Source organism: Melozone crissalis, unplaced genomic scaffold (genome assembly GCF_028551555.1).
Source record: "Melozone crissalis strain CALT ecotype California unplaced genomic scaffold, PUWL_Pcris_2 ptg000062l_1, whole genome shotgun sequence".
In the NCBI taxonomy this organism is placed as follows: domain Eukaryota; kingdom Metazoa; phylum Chordata; class Aves; order Passeriformes; family Passerellidae; genus Melozone; species Melozone crissalis.
In genome coordinates, this window is record NW_026535840.1 from 3,937,981 (window position 1) to 3,964,619 (window position 26,639).

At 53.1% G+C, this 26,639-nt stretch overlaps 1 protein-coding gene across 1 annotated transcript; it reads left to right on the plus strand.

The window, feature by feature from the left end:
• Positions 1 to 171: 171 nt before the first annotated feature.
• Positions 172 to 24,981, plus strand: PALD1 (phosphatase domain containing paladin 1). Its single transcript, XM_054288435.1, has 20 exons — positions 172 to 240; positions 6,954 to 7,153; positions 7,286 to 7,388; positions 7,567 to 7,746; positions 7,822 to 7,986; positions 8,072 to 8,232; positions 8,352 to 8,427; positions 9,029 to 9,177; positions 9,263 to 9,359; positions 9,457 to 9,561; positions 11,949 to 12,044; positions 12,601 to 12,735; positions 14,813 to 14,929; positions 15,432 to 15,611; positions 16,065 to 16,262; positions 16,521 to 16,661; positions 17,277 to 17,348; positions 17,453 to 17,593; positions 21,389 to 21,544; positions 24,697 to 24,981. Exons 2-20 carry the CDS (start codon positions 6,966 to 6,968, stop codon positions 24,844 to 24,846), a joined length of 2,610 nt encoding a protein of 869 aa, XP_054144410.1. The 5' UTR covers positions 172 to 240; positions 6,954 to 6,965; the 3' UTR covers positions 24,847 to 24,981.
• The last annotated feature ends 1,658 nt before the right edge of the window (positions 24,982 to 26,639 follow it).

Consider the following 26,639-nt stretch of genomic DNA (forward strand, 5'->3'; position numbering starts at 1 on the left):
CCGCGGTGCCGGTGCCGTGTCCCGGCGGGGCAGGGGGCGGGGCAGGGGGCGTATTCCGAGGCGGGGGCGGTCCCGGCCGCCCCTCGGCCCCGGCCCCGTGCCCGCCCCGGTCCCTCCCCGCCGAGGCGCCGGCGGTCGGCGCGGCCGCGGGGCTGCGCTCCCGCCACCGCTCCCGCCGCCCCCATGGGGCGCCCGACGGCGCGGCCGGCCCGGCGCGGCAGCTGAGCCCGGAGCCCCCAGGTACCGAACCCCCGTCCGGACCGCGCATCCCCCGAGCCCAAACCGGGAATTCTCCCCCCGAGCCCCGGGACTGGGTGTTCCCCCGCTCCAGCCCCGGCTCCGGGCATCCTGCCCCGCTCCGCGCCCCATCCCGGCCCCGGGCAGCCCCCCCGGGACCGGCTGCCCCTCTCATGCCCTCCCCGGGGTGCAGGGGCTCGTTTCCCGGCCCGGTGCGGTGGGAAGGGGATGGATGGGGGCCCTCGAGAGTCCCCCCACCCTCCGGGGGTTTGTGACGGGCACCCGGGGGCTTCCTGGGCGGGGGCGCCCCCAAGGCAAGGCGGGCGGGACAATGGAGGGAGGTTTGTTTGCCCCTGGAGCACAGAGCCCACGGCGTGGCCATGAGGTACCCCAGCCGTGGCCAGGAGGGTCCATCCGGACCCGAGGGTGGGCTCCAAACCTCTGGAAAATAGATGGATCGCTGGTGCTGAGGCCCAGCGTGCGCCCCGCGGATGGCATCCTCCCACCTCTCCTGCCTGTGAGTTGCGTTTGCTGTTTAAAAGGGGCTTTTTCTCTCCCTCTTTTGGCCTGGAAGCCAGCCCAGCACGGCTGGGAGCCCAGCACGGCTGTGGGCCGGTGCCGGCTGTGCCTGCCGCGGCTCCAGAGCGAGTTTTGGGATTTGCATCTCTCGGCTGTGCCTCCCTCGCACCCCCAAAGCCGCCCGGGGAGCAGGCTCTGGGAGCGGGGATGGCCGGGGGATGAAGATGGAGGAGGAAGAGGAGCAGATGTAGCCGAGGTTTGGCCGGGCAGCCAAAGGCTGGGATGGGCTCCGTTCCCGCTGGCACGTGGGGATGGATGGATGGCGCCGAGCCCGGTGGGCTCCAGCCCCTGTGGCACCGAGTCACCGGCGGGAATGTCCCGGGAGCAGGGCTGCCGGCACCCGCCCAGCTCCTGCCCAGCTCCTCGGGGCGGAAAACTTCCAGAAAGCCCATCCAGGCTGCCTTCCCGATGGCTGCCCGACTTTTCCGGACCTGCTTCCCTGCCCTTTGCCCGGTGCATCCTCTCGGTGCTGGGGGAGCCAGCACCCCCTCGCCTTCCCCCGGCCGTGGCACCCCTTACACCCCGAGCTTGTTTTCCTGCCCTGGGCGGGAGAAACCAGAGGGTTTTGGGGCGGCTGGGCTGCCTGAGGAGGAGGCAGTGCCTGAGGAGGAGGCAGGCAGGCAGCGGCGGTGGGACATTTCCTTCCTGGAAGGCAGGAAGTGATTATGTCTGTGCACGGAGCCTAAAAATAACGGGCAGGTCTCTGCTGTGAGCGAAACTCCCCTGGGATTTGCTTGATTTTTGCTTTATTTATTAAGAGAGCGGGGCGGGGAAGAGGAGATCTGTGAGTCCTGCTGCATCCCAAACCCGAACCCATACCACGCTGCTGGTGTGCATAAGGTGCTGCTTGTCCTGGCAAAGGTGTGGTCGGCGTGGAGAAGCGGCCCCGTGTAAATGGAGCCGTCCCTTTGCTCCGGCTGCCTTCCCCGCGTTGGGAGGGGAGCCGTGGTCAGCTATGAATAGCACAAAATCACAGCCCTGGCCTTCCCAAAGGCCGGCTCCGCCTGGCGCTGCCCATCCCGGGGCTGTGCTGGGGGGACAGGCTGGGCTCCCCACCCTTGGGGACACCCTGCTGCCCCAGAGCGGGGTCACACCGCACAACCTCCGTCAGGGAAGAGCTTGGCAGGTCTGGTTTGGGTGTGGGGCTGTGGAGCTTCCTGGCAGGCTGGGGAATGTTTGGTGTCGGACAAAAGCTTTGCCCACAGGGCGCTGGTCTCTTTGGAGATGCCCCCCAGCCTTTATCCTCATGTTTTACGGCATTTTGTTTTGTTTTTTGCTTTGTGCTGCTGAAAGGAAACCCTTCAGGCAGACCTTGGGAGCACTGGCAGTGAGCTGAGGGCACGGCTGGCAGCGCTGGTGCTTCCCAATCGGGGCTTTGTTCCTCTTTCCGTGGCTGCTCCTTGGTGAAACCCCTCACCCCAACAGCAGGCAGCCCCAGCATCTCCTGCCTGCCCAAACAGCAGCAGCCCAGGGGCAGATGGAACCTGCCAGCAGCCTTGAAACTTGTGTGGTGTGAGGCAGCAGTTACAGGTGGGCTCTCTGCAAAACCCTGGAGCCACTCAGTGGTTTGGAAAGGACCTTAAAGGGCATCCCATCCCAGCCCCTGCCGTGGGCAGGGACACCTTCCACCAGACCAGGCTGCTCCAAGCCCTATCCAACACTTCCAGGAATGTAATTCCTCCCAGGCTGTGCTTAGCAAGGCAAGGCAGGTTAATTATACTGATTAATAATGCAAGCCAGGTTTGTGAAGAGGGACTGCAGCCTGGATACCATTCCCAATGGATACTAGCATCCTCCTCATGGTGGGGAGCAGACTGGCATCCCCACTTTTGGGGTGACTTTTTTTCTCCTCCATTTCTTGTCCCAAACAGCTTTCCCTGGCTTCAGGGTGGGGGATTTAAGTCAATTAATTAAAGGCAAGTTGGTCACATGGAGGATGGGGATGTGGCACTCGGGTTTTCTGCCAAAAACCAGGAGCATGTTGGGGAGGGGGTGTGAAATGCCTGATCCTCGTTGTTCTGGATGCTCCTGCTCGGATTTGGGGGCAGACATCTCACTGATGCTGTCCTGTGGTGCTCGGCAGATGCTGGTGGGGGGATTGGCAGCACCCATCCTGGCCTGACTGGGAAACACCTCTGGACTTTCCAGGAAACGCTGCTTATTTCGTGGTATTTTTGGCCATCACCACCGGCTCTCCAAGGAGCTCCTGAGGATGGAGGGCAGTCACTTTCGCTCCTTTAAAGATGTTAATAAATCAATCAAGGCTTGTAAAAGCAGAGCTGTCTGCTGCAAAGTTGCCTTTCCAGGGCCTTATCCTGCCTGTGGCAAAGCGCTTTTAGGCTGATTTGTGGCATTTTGGTTCTTTGCCTTATTTTACCCTCACAGGACAACACATCCCAAATCATCCGCAGCTTAATGTGTTATTTCTCACCTTTATTTTTTGTTTTATTATGTGCTTTTGAGAAGCCAAGCCGCTTCCTTCCAGCATCACCTGGAACAACAGGAGCCTGGTTCCCATGCAGCCTTGGCTCTGGGACATCTCCAGGCTGTCCCACAGAAGCTGTTTGTGTGGGATTTCATTTCTGCTGTTTTTTTTTTTGAAGAAGGGGGTTAAAGAGCACGCCGGGGCGGGGGGCTCAGCTCCAGCTCCGCTTCCTCCAGGCTCCAGTGATGCCCCTCTGGCTGCACCAGAGCTTCCTGCTGGCCTGAGGTGTTTCCTGCCTCCCTGCTTGGCTCAGCAGTGCTCCAGGGGTGCCCCTGAGTCCCTCGGGGACGCATCCACGCCAACTCCATGCTGAAAAGCCACAGGGGCTGCCCCACACCGAGGAAGGATGGATTCATTAGGAGGATGCTGCTTCTTCCCAAAGGGCTTTGCTTTTCGTTTAGAGGAGCTTTAAAAGCTATAAAATATCCCGAGGATGCACGGGAGGAGATTTATTTGATTTATTTCCTGCTGACAATGAGGCGGCCAGGCAAGTGCACGCTTCCTCCTCGGCGCGGTGGCCGGGGCAGATGCATCCTGCAGCTGCAGCCTGACCACCTCCCACTATATTTAGTCCATTGTTTGCTCCAGCTTTGAGTCCTCTCCAGGTCCCCGGGTGTGGGAATAACCCCTGGGCCGGGTGGAGGGTGGGAGAGGTGGGAAGATGGAGGGCAGAGCGCTGTTAGAGCGTCGTGGCTTCTGTGGGAGAGGCTGCGGCATTGCACGCACAGGATGCCTCGGCATGCTCGAGTGGAATTCTTGGGATGCTCCTGGTGCCTCCTCTGGTATTCCCTGTCCAAGCTTGGCAGAGCTGGGTGGTTTGAAACAGGGTCTGGAGGGGAAGGGAAGCACTTCTGCCCTGCCCACCCGGGGCTCTGGTTTCTCGTTGGGCAGCAAGAATAGTTAATCGGCAGCGCTTTGAATTTAGGGAAAACACCTGGAGAGGAACACTGCTGGTTTGTTTGGTGGGATGCCCTCGTGCAGGGTGTTGGCTCTTTTGGCAGCTGGGGAGAAAATGGGCTCTTTGTTCAGGAGCCTTGGCCATGACTGATCTTAGGCTTGGCTTTGGGGTCTGTGAAGGGATGAGCTGCCAGCTGGAGGAATATTTCTGGAGTTTGTCCCCAAAAAAGAAGGGGAGACAGGAGGCCAGGATGCTGTGCAGGGGGATGTTGTCTCTGTGTCCTCTCTCTCCTAGGAAGGAGACCCCCAAATAGAGTGTGGTGAAAGGGGAGAGATGCTCAAAACCAGCCCATGCCAGCTGATGGCTAATGACATTGTAAAATCCACATGGCTGGCTTCCCAGCCTCCTAACCTGGAATCACAGAATCCCACAATGGTTTGGGGTGGGAAGGACCTTAGAGATCATGTTCCACCCCCGTGCCATGAGCAGGGACACCTTCCACTAGAACATGTTGCTGCTCCAAGCTCCATCCAGCCCTGAGCACTTTGAGAGGCATTGACAACTTGTCTGGGCGTTCTGTTCCAGTGCAGGAACATCTCATGGTGTTTGCCACCTGTGGCCAGTGATGGGGAAAACAATGATATTGAAAACTGATATTTGGGCTAATCCTTTGGTGGGCTGGTCCCCACCAGGCTGGGCTCTGGGCTCCTGCTTCCCTTGGCTGGCCTGTGATGGTGACTTCATTGCATCTCTTCCCATTGCAGCCACCAGCAATATTTGGTAAAGTTTCAGTCAAGATCATTTTATCTGTTTTCCTGGGGTAGGGTTTTGATTCCCTACCCATCCCAGTTTGTGTCCCAGCTTGCAGAGAGGGCACTGGGGGATGTAAATCCTCCTGCTCCCATCAGATGCAGCAATACCAGTAAATAGCTGCTCCCATTTGGATAACACCACAGAACTTCCCTCTTCCCGTAGCTTTTTAGAGCAGTTCCCTTGGCTTCCCTCAGCACCCATTTTGGGTAATTTCGGTACTTTTCTGGCTTGGTTTTGCCTGCCCAGCCTAAGCAGGGAGTAGGGGAAGAAGCTGAGATGTGATTTCCTCTCTCCGTTCATTTTGTGGTTTGAAAGGCAATTTCCAAATCTGCCCGGCGTCTTTTATGCCTGTTATTTCTTGGTGTGGTTTGTCGGGGAAAGAAAATATCCCTGGGGGTTTTAGGGTGAAAGTGGGTGTCTGTGGGGAGGGGAGAAGGACAAAAGACATACAGGAGCTGCCTGCCTTGGAACTGGGGGGTGGAATCTCCATCCTGCAGCATGGGCATGGCTGGAGCAAACCCAGAGGAACTGATCCATCCCACTGTTGAAAAGTGCACCCATTCTGAGCAAGATTAGGGAAAAAAAGCATCCTGGCTGGATTCCCCATTCCTGCTTGCTGCCTGAGCTCTCCAAAGCCTCGAGCACTTGCTCTGAAACACTCAAAACCTCCCTGTTTGTTTTTTTTTTTTTTTCTTTATTTTTGCCCTCACAGTGTTTCCATGAAAGAAACACTCAAGCCAACTTTGGAGAGACGGCACTGGCCTGAAACAGCTGTTTTTGTTTTCCCCCCCCTCTGCTCTTGTGTGTAAAAGAAACCAGGCTGCCTAATGGTGCAGAAAATTCACAGTAGAGCAACAAGTTTTCCGTGGAGCAGGGAAGGAAGATGGGGAGGAGGGGAAAATGTGTGCCTGGGCACAGCGGTCTAGAAATAGCACATTTTCCGCAGGCTTTTCCCCCCGCTTGAAGCATTTGCAGCTGCTGGGGGCATCACATTCGCAGGGATTGCAGTGAGGGGTTGATCCTGGGCTGCCTGTGAGGCAGGAGGAGCAGCTGCAGAAGGGTTTGTAGGGCTGGGTTCAAGCCATTCCCGGGGTTAAAGCCATTCCCGGTATTCCCAGCGCTGAGCATCGCCTTGGAGCAGGTACCGTCCCCTCTCGGGTGCTGCCCGGGTTATTCCCATGCAGCACAAAGGAGGTTTCACTGGGAACTGTCTCGTTAGGAGTGGGCAGAGTTTTGTCTTTTCCAGGCTAGCCCTTTGCCATCCCTGGCTTTGTTGGGAAGCCGGGATCCGGCCCTGGCTGGCGCAGACAGTCGGCTCATTGTCCCAGCCCGCTGGAGTGTGGCGGGATGCTCCTGGCCGCCGCCAGGCCTGGCCCTTTCCCTTCCATCCCTGTGCAGGGATGAGCTCCCTGGGGATGGAGCAGGGGCTGCTTTTTGGGGTCCCTGCTGCCCTGGGTGCTCCCCTGGGATGGGGATAACCGGCTGCTTCCAGGCTGGCACACACCAAACCCCCAGTAACATGTGCTCTCTGTTCCAGAGTTTTCCATGCGGGGAGGGACTCGGGAGTGGTTTGTGGGTGCTGGGACAGCAGGGGACGAGGCTCTGTGCAGTGCCATGTGCTGACTCAGCAGATTTCAGCGACCGGATCCAGCATTTTGCCCTTCATTCCCCTCCCCTCCCTCCTCAGCCCTACTTTCACCTCCCCGATGGAGCAAGCTGCATGGCAGGCAGGAAGAAAGCCTTTTGTGGGAGCGGGAGGAAAGGGCTGGCTGAGCTTCCCTCCCTGGCCGCCTGTCAGCAGGGGGTTGCCCTGTGCCTGCCTGGGATTTTCCCATCCTAAATCAGCACCGGCTGAAGAATAAATTCCTCCTCCCTTTTCTTTCTTCCCCCACCTCCTTGTTTTCCGTTTTGCCTTTCCCCCTTCCATCCCCGCCCTGGCAGAGCTGCCCACTGATGATGGGTACGACGGCCAGCGCGGCGCAGCAGGCGGTCTCGGCATCGCCCCTGGAGAGCCGGGCGCCGGGAGACGGCAGCATGGAGGACCAGCACTCCCTCAGCATCCATTCCTTCCAGACCCTGGGGCTCCACAACAGCAAGGCCAAGTCCATCATCACCAACAAAGTGGCACCCGTGGTCATCACGTAAGTCCTCGGCAGCCTCCAGAATCCTGGGTTTCTCCACCTTCTTCCTCTAAATATTGGGGTTTGTTTTGATCTTGACCTATGCCATTGTTTTTTTCCCTTTACCCACCTGCGTGAGTGTGGTTCTTGCAGGTACAACTGCAGGGAGGAGTTCCAGATCCACGATGACCTGCTCAAGGCCAACTACACGGTGGGGCGCATTTCTGAGGCCACGCTGGAGCACTACCTGGTGCAGGTGAGCATCTCTGCCACCGGTTTCATCACCCACCCAATTTCAGCCTGGCCTTTGGGGACCTCGGGAGTTTTTAGGGGGGCTCATTTTAAAGATCACATAGAAAAAGCCACTTTTGCACTGAGCTGTGTTGAAGTCCCACCTTGCTCAAATCCACCTTCTCTCTTCTGTTGTTTTGCAGGGGAAATACTTCATGGTCAGGGATGTGTATGGAAAATTGGATGTTTTGAACACTACTGGCAGCTGCGGCGCTCCCAACTTCCGTCAGGCCAAGGGAGGTTACGCCGTGTTCGGGATGGGGCAGCCCAGCCTCAACGGCTTCAAGCTGGTGCTGCAGAAGCTGCAGAGAGAAGGCCACAAGGTTGGTGGGGAGGTAGGAACTGGGGTGGGGAAAAAGCCGGCACAGCTTTTAGAGCTTCTCCCCTGCTCTTTGCAGGAATGTGTCTTCTTCTGTGTCCGCGAGGAGCCCGTGGTGTTCCTGCGGCTGGAGGGGGACTTTGTGTCCTACACGCCCCGGGGCAAGGAGAACCTGCACGAGAACCTGCAGCGCCTGCAGCGCGGCTTGCGGGCCGAGAGCCTGGAGCTGGCCATCCGCAAGGAGGTGAGCTGGGAGGGAATGGGGGCACATCCCAGGGGGTCAGAGGCCGGAGGAGGGTTTGTGACGGGGCTTTTCCCGTCTCCCGCAGATCCGTGACTTCGCGCAGCTGAGCGAGAGCGTGTACTACGTGTACAACGACATCGAGCGGCTGCGCGACGAGCCCCACGCCGTGCGCGTGCACTGCGACGAGGACATCCAGGTCACCGACGAGGTCTATCGCAGGCCTGTCTTCCTCCAGCCCTCCTACAGGTCCTTCCTCCTCCTCCTCCTCCTCCTCCTGGCACCCCTCAAGCCGCGTGTCCCCCGTGGTGGTGGGGATGGAGCCCCTCGGTGGTGGCATCCTCACAGGGCTGTCCCCGTCCCCGCAGGTACCACCGGCTGCCCCTGCCCGCCGAGGGAGCCCCTCTGGAGGAGCAGTTTGATGCTTTCATCCGCTGCCTCAGAGTGAGCACAGGGAAAGCAGCTGGTCTGTGGAGCCTCCTTGGGGTGGGGTTTGCTCCTGTGCTGTGTGGAGACCATGACTGCATGAGAGCATCTTCTGGTTTTCCTTAACTCTGCCTGTTAGAGGTGTCTGTGCCTGCAGATCCCACTCTCCTTGCTGTAGGATGCTGCTTGAGATGTCAGTGTTGTCCAGCAGTTCATCCCTACCCCTGGCTAGAAATGACCATCCCTGGCCACCTCCAGGCAGCTTTTCCCTAAGTGGCTTTGGCAGGAATGATTTGCCTTTGGTGCAAAGGTTTTCCACGTCAGAGCTGCTTTTTTTTTCTTTAACGTTCTGTAAGATGAAATCTCAGTGGGCTGGGGATGAGTGGTGGGAGCATCTCCAGTGGGGTGGATGGAGAGGGCACTGGGCAGGGGAATGCAGTGGGTAGGCCACCCATTGTCCTGTTCTCCATCCACCCTGAGCAAAAAGGAGATGCCGCCCACCCCTCCATGCCTGGGCATGGCCTCCATCCCAGCCGCTGATGGGGCAGACCTGGCCCTCCTGGAGGCTGCTGGGGTCTCCATCCCTCCCTCCCTCCATCCCTGTGTCCCTCCCTCCCAGGAGAGCCCCAGCCTGCTGCTGCGGGACCCCGGCCGGCCCCCGCCCGCGCTGCTCTTCGGCTGCCAGACCGGCGTGGGCAGGACCAACCTGGCCATGGCCATGGGCACCCTGGTCCTCCACCACCACCGAGGAGCTGCCCAGAAGCCTGAGTAAGCAGAGCAGCCCCCAGGGTAGGACTGGGGCCATGCCCATTCCCCCTGGGGCTGGTTCGATTTCCTCCTTCTCCCACCACAGCTTCCCCCCCTTGCCCAAGACGTCTCCCAGGGACAGGCTCCGGGTCATCCAGGCCTTCATGGAGATGGTCCCCAAAGGCCAGCAGATAGTGGAGGAGGTAAGGGCGTGCTGGTGAACCCTCCAGCAGGATGGCTGGGAGGGAGGGATGGAGTTTCCCCCCAGATCCGAGGCTTACGGAGCAATTTCCCTCTGAGGTGGACGGCGCCATCGCCTCCTGCTCGGAGATGCACGACATGAAGGAAGCCATCTACGAGAACAAGAAGAAGCTGGAAGGCATTGGGGAGGACTATCAGATCCAGGTAATCAGAGGAGTGCTCGGATGGGAGGCATCGGCACCGGGAAATTTATTGAGCTGTTTTTGCGCCGGGATGAGAAGAATGTAAATTCTGGCAACCCAAAGTTTCCTGTGAGCTGGAGATTTCCCAGGGATATGAAACCTGGAAGGTTGTGGAGTGTCTCTTTCTTTTTGTTTTTTTTTCCCCCTCAGTTGTTTTAAAAGCCATAAAATGGAGCAGGCTGGGATTGGGGGGAAACAGACTGGTTTGGGCTTTGCTACTGCTTCTGGTAGATGACCTTGGGGGCAAATAATATCCTGTGCCCTGATTTCATCAGCTCTAAAATTGGAAAATCGATATCAGCCTGGATGGTAAAAGTCCTTGGGAGCTGGGAGGGATCATTGCAAATGTAGTCACCCAAGGTCAGGCTTTTCTAGTTGTGGATTTATGTTTTTTCCTGTTGTTTTGAAGCACCATCAGGGTGGCTTTCCATGCTGGGGTCTTCCCTGCCCAGCCAGGGGGCTCCTCACCAGGTGATGGAAGGAGGTTGGATGCTCAGGTAGAAGTGCTGCCCTGATCCCAGTTTCTTTGGAGATTAATTTTTCCATTTAAATGTTGAACGTGGAGTGGAAGTGCTGGAGCTGGCTGTAAAGGGCAACCTCAAACCAGTTGCCCTGTGCCAAAAAAACCCATGAAAATGGTTAAGCAATGGGAAAAGAAGGCATTTACTGTCACTTTTTTGGTGCCTAGTGGCAAATCCCAAATTTTATAATCTCCTGTTCCCTCTTAGGGTGGATTTGGTGCTGTTTGTGTGCTGGCAGGTTCTCTTGTCCAGCAGGGGAAGGTTGGGCATGGGACAGGGGATTTTCCCATTGCCTTGAAGCCTTTCCCTGGCTTATCCCTGCTGGGGAAAGCTGCTCTGTGTCATCCTGGACTCCTGGACAACAAACGGCTGGGGACTGCCGTAAATAAGCCTCAAGGAGTGTTTATTTGAAGTCTTTGTGGAGCAAGAGCAGGTTTAAACAGTGGCAAGGGGCCAGGAAAATGTGCTGGGGGCACATGGAGGGTGAGGAGGGGAGAGCGGATAATGCTCAGTCCTTGGAAAACCAGCCTGGACTTCTTTGTGTTGGAGTGGTGCTGGGTGAACTGGTTGGTTCTCGGGGGGAAAAAGGGCTTTTCTGGGCATGGAGAAGTGATGTCTGTGGGTTTCTGCCTGGGTTTGGGGGGCAGAAATGGAGATTCAAGCCCTCAAGTGATGGAGGTGCAGGTGAATCCTGGTGTGGGATGCTGAGCAGCCAGACTCCCACAGTACCTGGCTTTCCACGGCTGAAACCCGAGTGGATCATTCCCCTTTCCACCCACAGGGTGTTCAAGGGGAATGTTGGGAGGTTTGCCTTGGGTGGGAGCACTGGGGTGGATTTTTTTGCAGGAATCCAAGTGCTCGGGAAGCAGCAGCACCGCTCTGCTGTCGGTGCTGCCGGCAAACCTGGCACGGCTCCATCCCCACAGGCTTTGTTTTGAGTTTCCAGAGCAAATCCCACTGCCTTTCCTCTTGATAAATGGCTGCAGGCCGGATTTCTCTTGTGGAGAACAAGTAAATATTCATGAGTCAGCCACGGAGTGTCCGGGATGAGCAAACCCCGCTCGCTGAGCTGAGCCTGGATGCGGCCCCATCTTGGAGGGTTTTCCATCCTGGCCTGGAAATGGGTTCCACAGGCTCCTGGGGATGCTTGTAGATGCCATGCTGGGTGTCCCTTACCTGGTGCCAGGTTCATTTGTTGGATGGGGTGCTCTGAGGTACAAACACCCCCCCGCCACGAGGTTTCTGAATTGCGGAAAATCCCGAGGGTTTGAGTTTCCTCCCTGGGAGGGGACAGCTGTGGTGGAGAATATGCTGGGTTGTGGAGGTGATGATAAAGACGAGGAGGAGGAGGAGAACTTGCTGGAAACATAGGTATCAGGGTGCTTCTGGACATGGAAAAGGGAGACACTTGGAAAAGAAGGATATTGCAGGGTGTGTGGCTGGCCCAGGGGTGCCACTGCCTGAGCATTTCATCCAAAGGCCATGGAGGTGGCTGGAATGGGGGCAGGACCTTGCATTTTCCAGACCCATCCCCTTGGGTTTGAATGTCCCAGCTGGACAGTGTGTCCCTGTGACAGCATGGACCGGTTGGAACTGCTCCAGGTGTGTCCTTGTGCTAAGGGAAAGCTTCTGTTTTGATCTGAAATGTGAATTTATGCCTTTGAGCATCATTTAATAAGGGAAACTGGAAACTGAAAAACTTTTTTCATTAAAAAAGTAAAAACAATTAATCCAAAATGTCTGTAGGGCTTTTTCCCAGCCTCCTGGTCTGGGGGCTGCAGGGCTGGTCAGCTCTGAGCATCACAGACTCCCTGTCCTTTGCTTCCAGGGGAGCAGCACCAAAGAGTATTTCCTCCAGAGGACTCTGCAGAGCCTCGAACGCTATTTCTACTTGATTGCCTTCAACTACTACCTTCATGAGCAGGTAAAAACCTCCAGCACAACCCAAAACCTTCCTTTCCCTCTGTTGTTTTTGTCTCTGTCATGTGGTGGGAGGGCAGGGGCTTCCCCCTGTGGTGTTACATTTTATTTCAATGGCATGCTCTGTCTCACCCCTCCAAAATGAAAATGTAGGGTTTATTCCCAGCTTGTGATCCTCTCCAGAAGTATCATGGATCTGTAATCCCACTGGCCCAAGACTTGAATCTCTCTGTTAAGTTGTGCAAGGGAGACGAGATGCTCTTGGCGCTTTTCTCCCCTGGCTCTCCCTCTTTCCCCTTCCCTCCCTTCTCCCTCTGGAACCATGCTGCTCCCAGGGGTGGGACCCCAATAAACCCCCATCTAATCAGCACCCTCAGCAGCCCTGTGGGGTCTCTTTCCCTGCCTGCTGCTCCCAGGGAACACACAGCTTAGGGGCCACCCCGAGGATCCCCCAAACCAGCTGCTCCATCCCCCTTGGAGTTTTCCCAGCGGGTTCTCCGGGTGGGGCGGCGGGCAGGGGGCTCAGAGCCCAGGCTGATGGTGCCTCCCCCCCCCGGCAGTACCCCCTGGGCTTTGCCCTCAGCTTCAGCAGGTGGATGTGCCGGCGCCCGGAGCTGTACCGGCTGCAGGCCGACATGAACCGCGCCGAGCTCACCGCGACCGCCGAGCTCCTCACCAAGGGCGCCCGCGTGCTGGTGAGTGCTCCCGGGGCTTCTGCTGCTCACAGCGACCCCGAGACAGGTACAAGTCTCTTTTCCCAGCCCAGCAGTCGAAGGAGGAGTTAGGATTCTTCTGTTCTTGGTCTCAAGGTTGTTTATTTTTTTGTTATGTATGACATTCTTTCTCCGACCCACCGCAGGTCTGTCTGGCAGGTTGGGTTGAGGCACACTGGTGTTATCTTTTAATACTAAAACTACATGTACATTATTTACCATAACTTCCCAATACCTATCACCTATGTTAGACAGTGAGCTTCTACTCTAAACCAATCCAACAGTGCCACCATCACCCAGAAGATGGAGGCCAAGAAGAAGAAAGAATAAGGGCAGGGCATGCCCAAATTCTTCCATCTTGGGACCCTGAGCTCCCATTCTAAAAAGCCCAAAAATCTATTTTTCACCCTGTGACAACTAATTGTTATTCTGCTTAAACTCTCTTGACTTGTAATCCTTCATATAAAGGTGGTGATTTGCTCCATGGGTCATAATCAAAGTCCCAGGTGCCTTGGGCTCTGTGCCAGGGTCCCTGAGCCCCCTGGCAGGGGCTGGAGCCATCCAGGACAGCCAGAGGGATGTGGAGGGCTGGGAGAACCCCTTTAAAACCCCATTAAGCCTGTGATGGGCTAGCCTAAGTTGTCACCTAACTCCTAGAGGTGAGTGCTGCAGCTCCAGTGATCTGTGGTCTCATGCAGATTAAACCTGTGCTGCCTTCTGTCAGACAATTTGCAAAGGGCCCTTGTATGGGAATAAATCATGCAGACTCCATGTTCTTCATGGGGGAAAAAGCCCCTTCTTCAGTCACATACAGTTTTTATACAGTTTTACAGACCTTATGTGTGACTCCAATTGGTCAGGAGCTTTCTTGACAATTATTTTAATGGTTATTAACAAGTTGTCACCCTGCATTGATTGGTCACTCAAACCCATGATGTCTACATGTAGGAAAAGTTGTTTGTGACAGGTAATTTTAATTTTTTTGTCTAACAGCATAAAAAAAGTTTATGCAGGTGCTGGTTGTCTTTTACCCAGGAATAGATAGTTATGCTAAGGAACTGCTCACACCAGGATTGCTTTCACATGGGAACTTGCAAAGGGCTAGCTTGACTTAGAAGAAATGACAGACTAGCCAGAGCATGCCTGATTTTTGAGACCTTTTTCTTACAATTTTTCCACTTTACTGCAACACCCTTACAGATGGATGACAGACAGCAGGTTGCAATTTTAATAAAGGAAAAAAAGAGGAGATGTTCCCATGTTATATCACAGTACAAGCTGGCTTTAATGGGCAAATTAATTCAACTCAGCCAGCTCCATAAACTAGCCCCTGGGCTGACTGACAGGAACTTCAGCCAATTACCTTCCTTCCTAAGCTGCCAGCATGTTGCTGGTCTAGGATTTGGGGAGAGTAAAAAAATCAGACCTATGAGCTATCCAGACCTGGTTTTTCAAATGTCCTTTATAAAGAAGGGCTTGAGAATAAACTCCTTGTGTTGCCACATGAACATGGGGTGAGAGGTTCTCTTTGCAGAATGAGGAGTGGGTCGGAGACATTCCCAAAGGGTTCCCTGTTATAGGGCAGGTGTCGTGGGCTCTTGGCTCCAGCAGCTCCTGCAGGCACCCTCAGCAAGGATGGAACTAGATGGTTTTAAAGTCCCTTCCAGCCTGAGCCACATGAGGGTAAATGTGTGGCCAGAGATCCCTGTGCAGGTGGATGTGTCTGGAGCATCCTGTGACGTGAGCCTGGGCAGCAGCTCCGTGGTGGGGTGGAGGAGGCTGGGGCTGTTGGTGCAAGAGGAGTCTGTCCCACCTTGGAAACGCAGCCATGGGGCTTTGAGCCCTGGATGTCTCCATGGTGGGGTGGAGGAGGCCGGGGCTGTTGGTGCCGTGTGCTGCAAGAAGAGCCTGTCCCACCTTGGAAACGCAGCTTTGAGCCCTGGGTGCTGCTGTTGGAAAGGTCTGGGGGCTTGTCCTGAGCAGGGTCTGTGGGTTGTGGAGTGCTGCAGGGCTGAGGGTGGGAAGGGACATCCCTTGCCTGGGCATTGCTCTGTTCCAGGTGGCGGATGAGCGCTTCTGCCCAGATGTGCTGAGCACTGCCAAGGAGATGAGCGTGGCCAACTTCCGCAGGGTGCCCAAGATGCCCGTCTATGGCACGGCACAGCCCAGCTCCAAGGTGAGGGACACCATCCCATGTCAGGCAGGCATTGGATTTGTGGGGTTCCCCGAGGAAGGAAGGAATGATGAATCTGATTCCATGTTCTCAGAAGGCTAATTTATTATTTTATGATACTATCTTATATTAAAGAAAGCTATACTAAACTATACTAAAGAATACAGAAAGGATATTTACAGAATGCTAAAAAGATAATAATGAAAACTCGTGACTCTCTCCAGAGTCCCAACACAGCTTGGCACTGATTGGCCATTGAGTCAAAACAATTCACATGAAACCAATGGAACACCTGTGGGTAAACAATCTCCAAACACATTCTAAAGCAGCAAAACACAGGAGAAGCAAATGAGATGAGAATTGCTTTCCTTTTTCTCTGAGGCTTCTCAGCTTCCCAGGAGAAAAATCCTGGGCGAAGGGATTTTTCCAGAGAATGTGAATGTGACAGGCAGGGACCCCACGTTGGCTCCCAGCCCTGCCATCACCCTTGCCCCCCTTCCCCCAGAGCCTGGGCAGCGTGCTGCGGTACCTGACGGATGCCAAGAGGAAGCACTCGCGCATCCTCTGGGTCAGCCTGCGGGAGGAGGCGGTCCTGGAGGGGAACGAGCAGATCTACACCCTGCGGGAGCCTGGGCTCCTGGAGGAGCTGATCCCCGTGCCTGCTGCCTCGCCCCAGCAGCTGGAGGTGAGCTCTGGGGGGTGCTGGGGGCTGTGGAGGTTCCCAGGAACCCTCATGGGTGATTTCTGCAGGCTTTCATAGTTCCTCGCCCTCTGGAGCTGCTGGGTTTGTTTTCCTTTGGGAACAAGGGAGCAAAGCAGAGAAAGATCTACCCTGGAGGAATTTATAGTATGCCTTGAGAGCAAGGGTAAAAGGCATCTGGGGAAAGGGGAGCGGATGTTCCCAGCTGGATTTCCAGGGGAGACAGGCACGGGCCGAACTTGGCTGGAGGAGCTGCCTGGTGTGGTGGGAAATGATGCTCCTGGGGCTCCCATCAAACACAGAGGGACCTGGGCAGAACTGCCCAGGACCTGGTGTGGGGTTTGGGGTGTTCACCTGCATCTAAAAATATTGATTAAAATCCTAATTAAAAATTAGGAGGGGTGGGTGTTACAGCGAGGGTTTCTCCGTCCTCTGCAGAAACTGGAGGCTGCCCTGAAGGGGGACCTGCTGAAGTGCCAGAAGTGGCTGGAGGTGTACCTGGAGTCAGAGAAGCAGATGAAGATGTTCAAGAGCTGCCTGACCATGCAGGAGATATTCAGCCAGCAGAAGAATTCCTGCCAGGGACTCACCTACCGCCGCATCCCCATCCCCGACTTCTGTGCTCCCAAGGAGCAGGTACCCAGGGAGGGAGGGTGCTGCTGCCTCCATCCCAGCCCTGCTGCTGTGCAGGAATGTCCCCTGGGTGCTCGGTGCTTGACAGGGCAGGGGGGATCCCAGGAGGTGCTGCACACAGAGGCTGGGTGCCTTCAGGTGGGCAAGGATGGGTCTGGCAGTGAGGAAACAGGGAGTTCAACCTGGAGGCTGTAGGACAAAGGGGATCCCAAGGTGAGGAAGCCCTGCATGCCTAAAAACGCGCTGGCTTCGTCCTGGCAGGACTTTGACCGGCTGCTGGAGGCCATGAAGAGCGCCCTGGCCGAGGACTCGCGGGCAGCCTTCGTGTTCAACTGCTCCAGTGGCCGGGGCAGGACCACCACGGCCATGGTCATCGCTGTGCTCACCCTGTGGCACTTCAACGTGAGTCCAGGGGCTGCAACAACCCCTGCTGGGCCTCCTGGGGAAGCTCTGCAGAGCCCATGGCAGCTGTGTCACACACAGCCAGAGGGCTGGAAGGAGTGTGGGCAGGGACGGGGTGGAATGTGGGGTGGACACCTGTCTGTGTGTTGTCATTTGCTGTGTCTGACTCCCAGTGAGCTCCAGAAGCCTGGGTGGATCCCTGGTGAGCCTTTACCCCTCTTCCCTGAGAGCTGCCTCCCCAGGATGAAGGGCTAAGGGCAGGAGAGAGCATGGAATGTGAAATGGTTTGGGTTGGAAGGAACCTTAAAGATCATCCTGTTCCACCCCTTTGCCATGGGCAGGGACACCTTCCACTATCCCAGGTGGCTCCAAATTCTGTCCAGCCTGGCCTTGGACACTTTTAGGGATCCAGGGGCAGCCACAGCTTCTCTGGGCACCCTGAGCCAGTGCCTGGAACAGTCCTCTGTCTATCCAGACATGTGGCTCCCTTCTCGGGCTGGGGTAAAATATTCATGTTCTGTGCCCGGCAGAGGGAAGGTGGGGGATGCTGGGCTGGGCACAGGCTCTGTGTTTTTGTGCAGCCCATAATGACCCATTCCCCTCTGGCCACCCCAGGGCATCCCTGAGATGAGTGAGGAGGAAATCGTGAGTGTGCCCGACGCCAAGTATACCAAGGGGGAGTTCGAGGTGAGTCCTGGTGTTCTCCCTCTGCTCCCTCAACTACAGCTGCTTGTTTGGAGGTGGGGGCAGTGGGACAAGGCAGGGTGGTGAAGCTTCTGCCCGTGCTCCAGGTGGTGATGAAGGTGGTCCAGCTCCTGCCTGACGGTCACCGGATGAAGAAGGAGGTGGACATGGCGCTGGACACGGTCAGCGAGACCATGACCCCCATGCACTACCACCTGAGGGAGATCATCATCTGCACCTTCCGCCAGGTGAGCCCCCTTCCATGGGCACTGGGCAGCTCCAGGGGCTGCAGCTGGGCTCTGGGACCTGCCCTGCCAAAGCTGGGGTGTCTCAGTTTGGAAAGACAGGAGTCTGCTGAGGAAGGCAGGAGCCTCCCCTGAAATGGAGAATGTAAACCCTCCCCACCCCTCTGAATTGCTATAAATTTTAAATTAAAATTTATAGTTCTCAGGCAAAGATATGGGAGCAGGAATAACAGTTCTTTACTAGGGAAGAAAATAAAAGGATAAAATAAACAATGCAGTACACTAGAACAATACTGATAGAGTCAGAACCCAAGCTGACACCCTGTGGGTCAGGGTGTTGGTGGCAGTCCCATTGGAATTGTGGCTGCAGCCCTTCTGCAGTGTCAGGGGTGGTTCTGCTGGAGCAGGGATCCTGTAGAAAGGCGCAGTCATCTTCTGAAGATCCAGTGGGGGAGGCAGCTGCTGTTCCTCTGGGGAAGCCAGTGGAGAAAGCTGTGTTGGTGTCTCAAAAACCTCTGGATTATATCTCGGTGGCAATGCTTGGCTCCTCCCTCTGGGTGGAGCCTCTCACAATGGGATGCTGTAGCTCTTATCAGTCATTCAATAGCCTGTTATCAGCAGATGCCCCCTCCCGAGGGAGGAGCGATTGTGGGAGAGATAAGGCAAACTGCCCACTTGACAAAAACCAAGTGCCATCGACAAAAGCCAATTGCGACAGATGGCAATGAATACCTCTTGCCTTGCAATCTGGAACATGGGTCATTTCTCAGGCTGCAGGTCTCTGGAGTGTCACCAGAGAGGTGCCAGGGTGTTGTGGGTCCCCAGGGCAAGGTGAGAGATGAGAATCTGACTCCAAGTTCTCAGAAGGCTGATTTATTGTTTTATGATATGATACTATATTAAAAGATATACTAAAACTATACTAAAGAAAGAAAAAGGATAGATTAGAAGGTTAGAAAAGAATGACAATGAAAGCTTGTGACTGACTCAGAGTCCCACACAGCTGATGGTGATTGGTCATTAATTAAAAACAATTCACATGGAACCAGTGAAACATTCACCTGTTGGTAAATGATTTCTGGACTACATTCCCAAACAATCAGATAATTATTGTTTACTTTCTTTTCTGAGGCCTCGCAGCTTCCCAGGAGAAGATCCTGGTGAAGGGATTTTTCAGAAAATATCATGGTGACACCAGGGCCCTTATGGTCACGGTCACCCTTGCATCCTGTGCTGTCCCTTGCTGTCCTGCATTCCTCCCAGAGTCCAGCCTGCATCCCACGTTCCTGTACTGCAGCATACCATTATCCCATCCCATCCATTATCCCAAATCCCATCCCGAGGCTCAGCCTGCAGAGGGCAGGGCTGCTCTGTCCCGCTCCACTCCCAGCCCCAGAGGCTCCTCAGAGTTTGGGAAGGAGGTTCAGCTTTGGGAAAGGAGCTGCCCCTGGGAATGGACTCATCCATGGCCAGCTGAGCCTGTGCTCCACAGCCCTGTTTCACTCTGTGCAGCTGATGAGGAAGCAAAAAGGATTATTTTAACCAGATTTGGGATGTTTCCAACCTGTGCAGCTGTATCATAGGGCAGAGGCCAGGGCCTGGTGTTATTCCTGGGGTGGTTTGTTTGTGCCACATCCCACTGGGAATCCCTCACTGCTGCTCCTGCTCCAGATCTGTGTTTTCAATTAATGACTGCCAATGATCGATGGAGGGAAGGAAAACCAAAATGTTCAATCACCCAGGAACATCTGCAGCTTCCTGGGGATTTGCTTCCTGAGATCCTCTGCATTGTTTGGGGAGCTGGGAGAGAAAACCTCTGGAGACAAAACTATTTGCAGACGTAGCGATTATAAATTATTTATAGTCACATTTATTTTTTATTAATTTATCTTCATTCAGGATAAGTACTTTAATTTAATTTTGGCTTTCCCTCCTTTACTCTGGGCATGTGGCCATGTGGGGAGTTTCACCTGCTTGGCTGTCAGGCTTAGCACAGGGGGAATCCTGGGCTGTATCCCATTTCCAGGTTGCATCCTGGTGGGAAGGCAAGATAAAGAAGAGTTCATCCACTCCCTGTGCTCAGGGAAGAGCCCCTTGGCTGCTCCATCCGTCCCATTTGATTTGGCTTGGCCCTGAAAAAATTCTGTAATTTTAATTTAATTTTTGTTTTTTGGTTTTTTTCCTCAGTGATGAGCAGCTTGGAGAAGAGAATGGTGGGAATTGTTGGGATTTTGGGAGCCTGCTGGGAGATGCTTTTCAGGGTTAGGGCAAACAGAAGGGAAGGGAAAGGTGGTTTAGGGGCTTGGTTTGGTTTGTTCTGACCTCTTCCCACCCCAAACTGGGAGGAAAATGTAGGAAAATATAAATAATGGGATAAAAGGTAGGATAATAAGATGGTAAATAATAAGATAATAGAAGAAAAATCAATAGGATAATAGAATAAAATGAGAAGTAATAGAGCAATAGAAGAAAATTAAATAGGATAATAGAATAAAATGAGAAGTAATAGGGTAACAGAAGAAAATTGGATAATGGAAGAAAATTAAGTAGGATAATAGAATAAAATTATAAGTAACAGAAGAAAAATAAATAACATAATAGAATAAAACAATAAATAATAGGATAAAAAATTAGTAGGATAATACAACAACATGGTAAATAATAGGATAATGGAATGAAAAATAAATAGGGTAATACAGTACCAGGATAAATAACAGGATTATAGGATTTGCTTTCTACAAATACTGGCACACATGGAGGAGACACCTTTTCCCAAGGGAAGAGCTGGAGTGAGGAATTGCTGCTTTTTGGGGTGGCCTGTGGGATCAGGGCTTTGATTTATTAGTATTTATTAACTCCTAGAAAGGGCAGCATGCAGGGCTTAAAATAATGACAATAATAATACTAGTAAAAATTACTGTGTAATTACATACAATATCTAATAAAGCAATAAATAGAAATAATGAATGCATGAACACTATAATATATATAAAAATATAAGATAGAAGAGATATATTTATAATTTTTATGTATATATAATAGTATTTACATTTGTATATATAAAAGAGTACTGGGAGATGTGATGGCCATCAACTTCTCTTTTCTCTTATATATTTATATATATAAAATAGTACTCTTTATAGTACTCTTTATATTTATATATATAAAACAGTACTGGGAGATGTGATGGCCATCAACTTTTCTCTCTTTTTTCTCCCTTTTCTCCCTTTTCTCCCTTTTCTCCCTTTTCTCCCTTTTCTCCCTTTTCTCCCTTTTCTCCCTTTTCTCCCTTTTCTCCCTTTTCTCCCTTCTCTCCCTTCTCTCCCTTCTCTCCCTTCTCTCCCTTCTCTCCCTTCTCTCCCTTCTCTCCCTTCTCTCCCTTCTCTCCCTTCTTTCTTCCCTTCCTCTGGAAACAGAGGCCGAATCCAGGTGGGAATGCCTTGCAGGGAGATGCTTTTCCCTGGGGAAGTGCTCTACAGTCCAAAACCTCCTGGTTTGGGGTACAGTTCTCCCTTGGCTGCCTATTCCTGCTCCTGCCCCCCACGTTTAGCCATCCCTCACCTATTTTGGAGCTCTGGGAATGTTGTTACCCACTGGAAACCACAGGGAAATGAGAGCCTGGAGCGCCAAGCCCCAGCAGGAGCGGGCTGGACGGATGCGCTCAGTTCTGTCCCCAGAGTGTTCCTCCCTCTTCCTGTGCCCTTCCCAGGCTTCTCCCAGGACTGGGGCTGGGGCTGGGGTGCAGGAGCCCCGCTGGGGGTGCCACAGGTGCCTCAGGCAGGCTCCTGTTCCTTCCAGGGCAAGTCGAGCAAGGATGAACGGGAGGCGCGGACGCTGCAGCTGAGGAGCCTGCAGTACCTGGAGCGCTACATCTTCCTCATCCTCTTCAACACCTACCTGCACCTGGAGAAGAAGGACTCCTGGCAGAGGCCCTTCAGCCTCTGGATGCGTGAGGTGAGGTTCTCCCAGGTTGCCACCCCGTGTTTATGTGGGAATACAGGAGTTTACTGGGAAGCAGGCACTGTCCTTAGCTTGCACCTGATTTCTGGGCTTGTTGGGGCATCATCCGTGTCCTTTTGCTCCCTGGCTTGGTGACTCTCATGGAAACCCACTGGAGATCCCACTGGCATCCCACCACATAGAGGGGGAGCTCTCCCACCCCAAACCTGCTCTTTTGAGTTTCCTAGGGGTTTTGGTGAGGTTGCAGCATCTGGGGCTGGGGGCCCACCAACCAAACCTGCCTGAGCAGGACAGGTGGCACAGGGGATGGGACATGGGATGGTGGCATTGAATATCCAAGGGGATTGGGAACCAGCTGGAAAAATGGAATGGGGGTAAGTGAGACACCCTAAATTATCCTTATGGAGTGGGGGCAGGCTGGGTAAGAGACCCCAAATTACCCATATTGCCTTCTTGGGAGGGATGTAGGTGCCAGATTTATTTGGGACACGTTGATTTGAATGGGAATGTTGGGAAGGGGCTGTAAATTTCCCTGGAAAAGGGACTTTGGAGGTAGTACAAGTGTTGTGGGGTGTGTGTGCTGGTGGCTGGGGGGTTCTTCTGCATGAAAGGAGAGTCAAGGGGAAAAAGGGGAAGCTGAGGACATGGCAATTTTAATAATGCTGCTGCTATTATTATTATTATTATTATTATTATTCCTAGTCTTCCTATTTTTCCTATTAATATTGTCACATTTAAATTATTTGTATTTATTTAAATTTTATCATTGCACGACTATCTTACTATTTTCACTCTTAATTTTTGTTCTTTTATTGCGTTACTTCTATCGATGCACCCTATAATTTCAGTTATTTTAAAATTTGTTTTGTCATTTCCATCTATTACTTCTATTGTGGTGCAGAGAGTTTTTCTCCCCCCTTCCAGGCCGGCGCTGCTAATTCCTATTGGCATCTTTGATCCGCGGCCGATGGAAGGGCGGAGCTGGGGCCGGTGCGGGCGCCCTGGCATCCCGGCTATGCCGTGTTTGCATTGCCCGGCAGCCGCCGCTGGGGCTGGAGCAGCTTTGGTGGGGATTTGGGATGTTTGCTGCCGGCTGGATGCGGGAGGCCCGAGGTTGAGTGCAGCAGTTTTTAATGTGGCGCTTTTTGGGGCTGCACCCTTTAGTGCTGCACCTTTTGGGGATGCATCCTTTAGGGCTGCATTCTTTAGGGCTGCCTTCTTTAGTGCCACACCTTTTGGGGCTACACCTTTTAAAGCAGCACCTTTTGGGGTTGCACCTTTAATGCTGCACTTTTTAGCGCTGCACCTTCGATGCTGTATTTTTAAAGCAGTACCTTTTGGGGCTGAATCCTTTAGTGCCACACGTTTTGGGGCCACACCTTTAATGCAGTGCTTTTTGGGACTGCATCCTTTAGTGCTGCACCTTTTGGGGCTGTGTCCTTTAGTGCTGCTCCTTTTGGGGCTGCACCTTCAATGCTGAACTTTTTGGGGCTGCATAATTTCATGCTGCCCCTTTAGTGCTGCACCTTTTGGTAAAGGCTGCATCCTTTAGTGCTGCACCTTTAGTGCCGCATGTTTTGTGCCTATATCCTTTAGTGCTGCACCTTTTGGGGCTGTATTTTTTAAGGCAGAACCTTTTGGGGCTGCATCCTTTAGTGGTGCTCCTTTTGGGGCTGCACCTTTAATGCAGCACTTTTTAGGGCTGCACCTTCAATACTGAACTTTTTGGGGCTGCATCCTTTCATGCTGCCCCTTTAATGCTGCACCTTTTGGTAAAGGCTGCATCCTTTAGTGCTGCACTTTTTAAAGCAGCCCCTCTAATGCTGCACATTTTGGGGCTGCATCCTTTAATGCTGCACCTTTTGAAACTGTATTTTTAAAACCAGCACCTTTTGGGGCTGCACCTTTAGTGGTCTATTCTTAAAGCAGCACCTTTTGGGGCTGCATCCTTTAGTGCTGCACCTTTTGGAGCTGCATCCTTTCATGCTGCACCTTCAATGCTGCACTTTTTAGGGCTGCACCTTTAATCCTGCACTTTTTAAAGCAGCATCTTTTGGGGTTGCGCCCTTTAGTGCTGCACCTTTTTGGGGCAGCATCCTTTAATGATGCACCTTTTAAAGCAGCACCTTTTGGGGCTGCATCCTTTAGTGCTGCATCTTTTGGGGCTGCACCTTTAGTGCAGCACTTTTTAGGACAGCACCTTCAATACTGAACTTTTGGGGCTGCATCCTTTAGTGCTGCACCTTTTAAAGCAGTACCTTTTGGGACTGCATCCTTTAGTGCTACACATTTTGGGGCCACACCTTTAGTGCTGCACCTTTTGGGGCTGCATCCTTTAGTGCTACACATTTTGGGGCTGCACCTTTAATGCTGCACCTTTTGGTAAAGGCCGCATCCTTTAGTGCTGCACCTTTCATGCTGTATTTTTAAAGCAGCATCTTTTGAGGCTGCATCCTTTAGTGCTGCACCTTTTGGGGCTGCGTCCTTTCATGCTGCACCTTCAATGCTGCACTTTTTGGGGCTGCATCCTTTAATGCTGCACCTTTTAAAGCAGTGCCTTTTGGGGCTACATCCTTTAGTGCTGCACCTTTTGGGGCTGTATTTTTTAAAGCAGTGCCCTTTGGGGCTGCATTTCCAGCACATGGATTTGCATCTGCTCTCTGTCCCCGCTTTTGCTGGAGCATCTTTTAGCGCCGCATCTTTCTTTGGGCGCTGCATCTCTTTTGAGTGCAGCCCCAAAAGGTGCTGCTCCTTTTAATGCCACATCTCCTGTGTGTGGGGTTTCCATCCCTCCCCCTCCCCACTCCCCCTGTCTGCTGGAGGGGAGGGAAAAACACCCAACCTGTGGATACAAGGAGCCTTTGACCCCCGGGGCGCCCCTTCCTGCTGCATAATCCCGGCGTTTTCAGCAAAAACAAGGCGCCATTGTAGCTTTTTGGCAGGAGGGTGCCAAAGCCAACAAACCCTGTGATGGCTGACCCCAGCAGCAAGGAAGAGGCTTAGAAAATGGATAAACTGGGGCTGGAAAGAGGCTGGGGGAGGTGAAGGGGGTGCTACCAGAATGGAGGGGACCTTCACCCCGGAGGTGGCAGAAGCATCCCCGGGGTGAGAGGGGGATCCAATGTCCCTTGTCCCTCTGTTTGCAGGTGGCAGCAGTGGCCGGGGTCTACGAGGTGCTGAACCAGCTGGGGTTCCCGGAGCTGGAGAGCCTGGAGGGCAGAGCCCTGTGCACGCTGCGGGGCCGCTGGCAGGCACAGGGCGCCACGGCCCGGCCCTTCCGCGGCGACTTCGTGTAGCACAAAGGGGCCCTGCTGCCTGCTCTGGGGTGGGGAAGGAGAAAAAGACTGTTTTTCCCCAAATCTGAGGGTGTGGGGAGGGAAGGGCGAGCCTCGAAGCTGCCTTAGGATGGGAGGATTTCTGGGGTTCTTTTGGACGCAATAAAAATGTTGTAAATTAAAAACCGAGACCTTCCTCGCTTTCTCCCCGAGGCAGCGCGGCATTTACACAAATTTTTATATTTGTACACACAGAGGTGTGTTTATGTGCATAAACACACAAATGTACATGTCTATGTACACATAAATGTATATACATATGGTTATATTTTTATGGCTCCATGTATATATGGAGCCATAAACGCCAGCAGCCAGAATTAGGACTCACAGAAATCCCAGTCACATCAGACCTGGGTATTTTTAGGGCTTGGGCACATTTGTTGATTCTTCCCAGCTCTTTTTAACTGGGGGAATGGCAACTGTGGTACCCAGTTTTGGGGTGCCTGCAGCAAGTTGAGTGGTGCAGAGGGGGCTGAGCTGCTCAGCAAAGGCAGAAAAGCAAAATTAATGCCGGGGGGGTTCTTTTGTTTGTTAAGGAAAGAGTGAAAAATGAAGTGAGTCCAGAGGAGGTGATATAAATGAGGGGTCCCAGTGCCCTGCTGGGCTCACAGTGGGGTGAGGGGGAAGGCTCCTGGAGGGAGGAGAGGGCAGGATGGGAAGCACAAAAGCAGGAGCACGCTGTCCGTCCGTCTGTCCCGGCCGCCGCTTTCATCCCCTGCCAGCGCCGGGAGGTGGCAGAAATTCAAAGGTGGAGGCTGGAAAGAAAAACAAGGTTTTAAAATAGCAAAGTGCTGCTTTTTCTTCAGCCTTGGCTGTGACAGACCCAGGTCCCAAGGGGTCCCTCACTTTCTTTTTTTTTTGGCTTAGCCGCACATTCGGGGGTGTGCTTTTAATTTTTTTTCCTTTCTTCAGGCAGAAATACCTGCCTGAATGTTTTGCCCCTCGCTGAGTGCTGCAGTGTTTGGATAACTTGCTGCTGATGCAGTCAGACAGTTGACTGAGTAATTTCAAGAGGCTGTTGATGCTATTTTCCCTCTCTTTTTTTCCCCTCTTATTTTAGTTTTTAACAGAGCACATCCTCTCTATCCTCACATCCCCATTTATTCTGCCTTACCAAAGCAATTACCTGCAGGCTCTTTTGCTGCAAATCCTTCTCCTGCCCCAGCAGCAGCCCTTGGAAGTCCTGCCTATTAGCCCTGTATTAATTAGGCAGAGTTTTTAATTGCTTAGGAAATCCCAGCCTCTTTTAATCTTGGTAATGAAGGCTGGAGCTTTGCATCACCTGGTCTGAGGGGCTCAAAGGCTCTTTTTCTGCTTTCCCACCATCCTAACAAGTGATTTCCAAAGCAGGGCTGCAGCAGTTGCCTGGGAAAAAGAAAATATCCTGGGAGATGGGAATGTGTTTGAATGTGAAAAATCAACCGTGCTGTGTTTATTCCTTGTTTTCCCCAGGCTGGGGAGGCAGAAACCCAGATCCCTCTCCTAGATGAGAAGTTAAAACCTGGCTCTGAATGGCCTGGATTTTCTGCTCTGAGGGAAAAGGATTGGCAATTCTGAAAGCATTCAGCCAGAGACAAAGCAAACAAGGGGTTATGTATCATATAGGATATATCTAAAATATAAAATCATTATTGAGTGTATATTGTGAATTTTACATGCTGTATGTCTATAGCATAGATTTATTACATATACTGTGTATATATTATATATAAATGTATATATACATTTATAAATAATGATAGAAAAATATATAT

Bases quoted from the DNA above. Each gene is read 5' to 3' on its own strand.
- PALD1 (XM_054288435.1), top strand. From the start codon at position 6,966: ATGATGGGTACGACGGCCAGCGCGGCGCAGCAGGCGGTCTCGGCATCG. The intron at 7,747-7,821 runs GTTGGTGGGGAG...TGCTCTTTGCAG, and splicing joins TGCAGAGAGAAGGCCACAAG to GAATGTGTCTTCTTCTGTGT. The intron at 12,045-12,600 runs GTAAAAACCTCC...CCCCCCCGGCAG, and splicing joins ACTACTACCTTCATGAGCAG to TACCCCCTGGGCTTTGCCCT.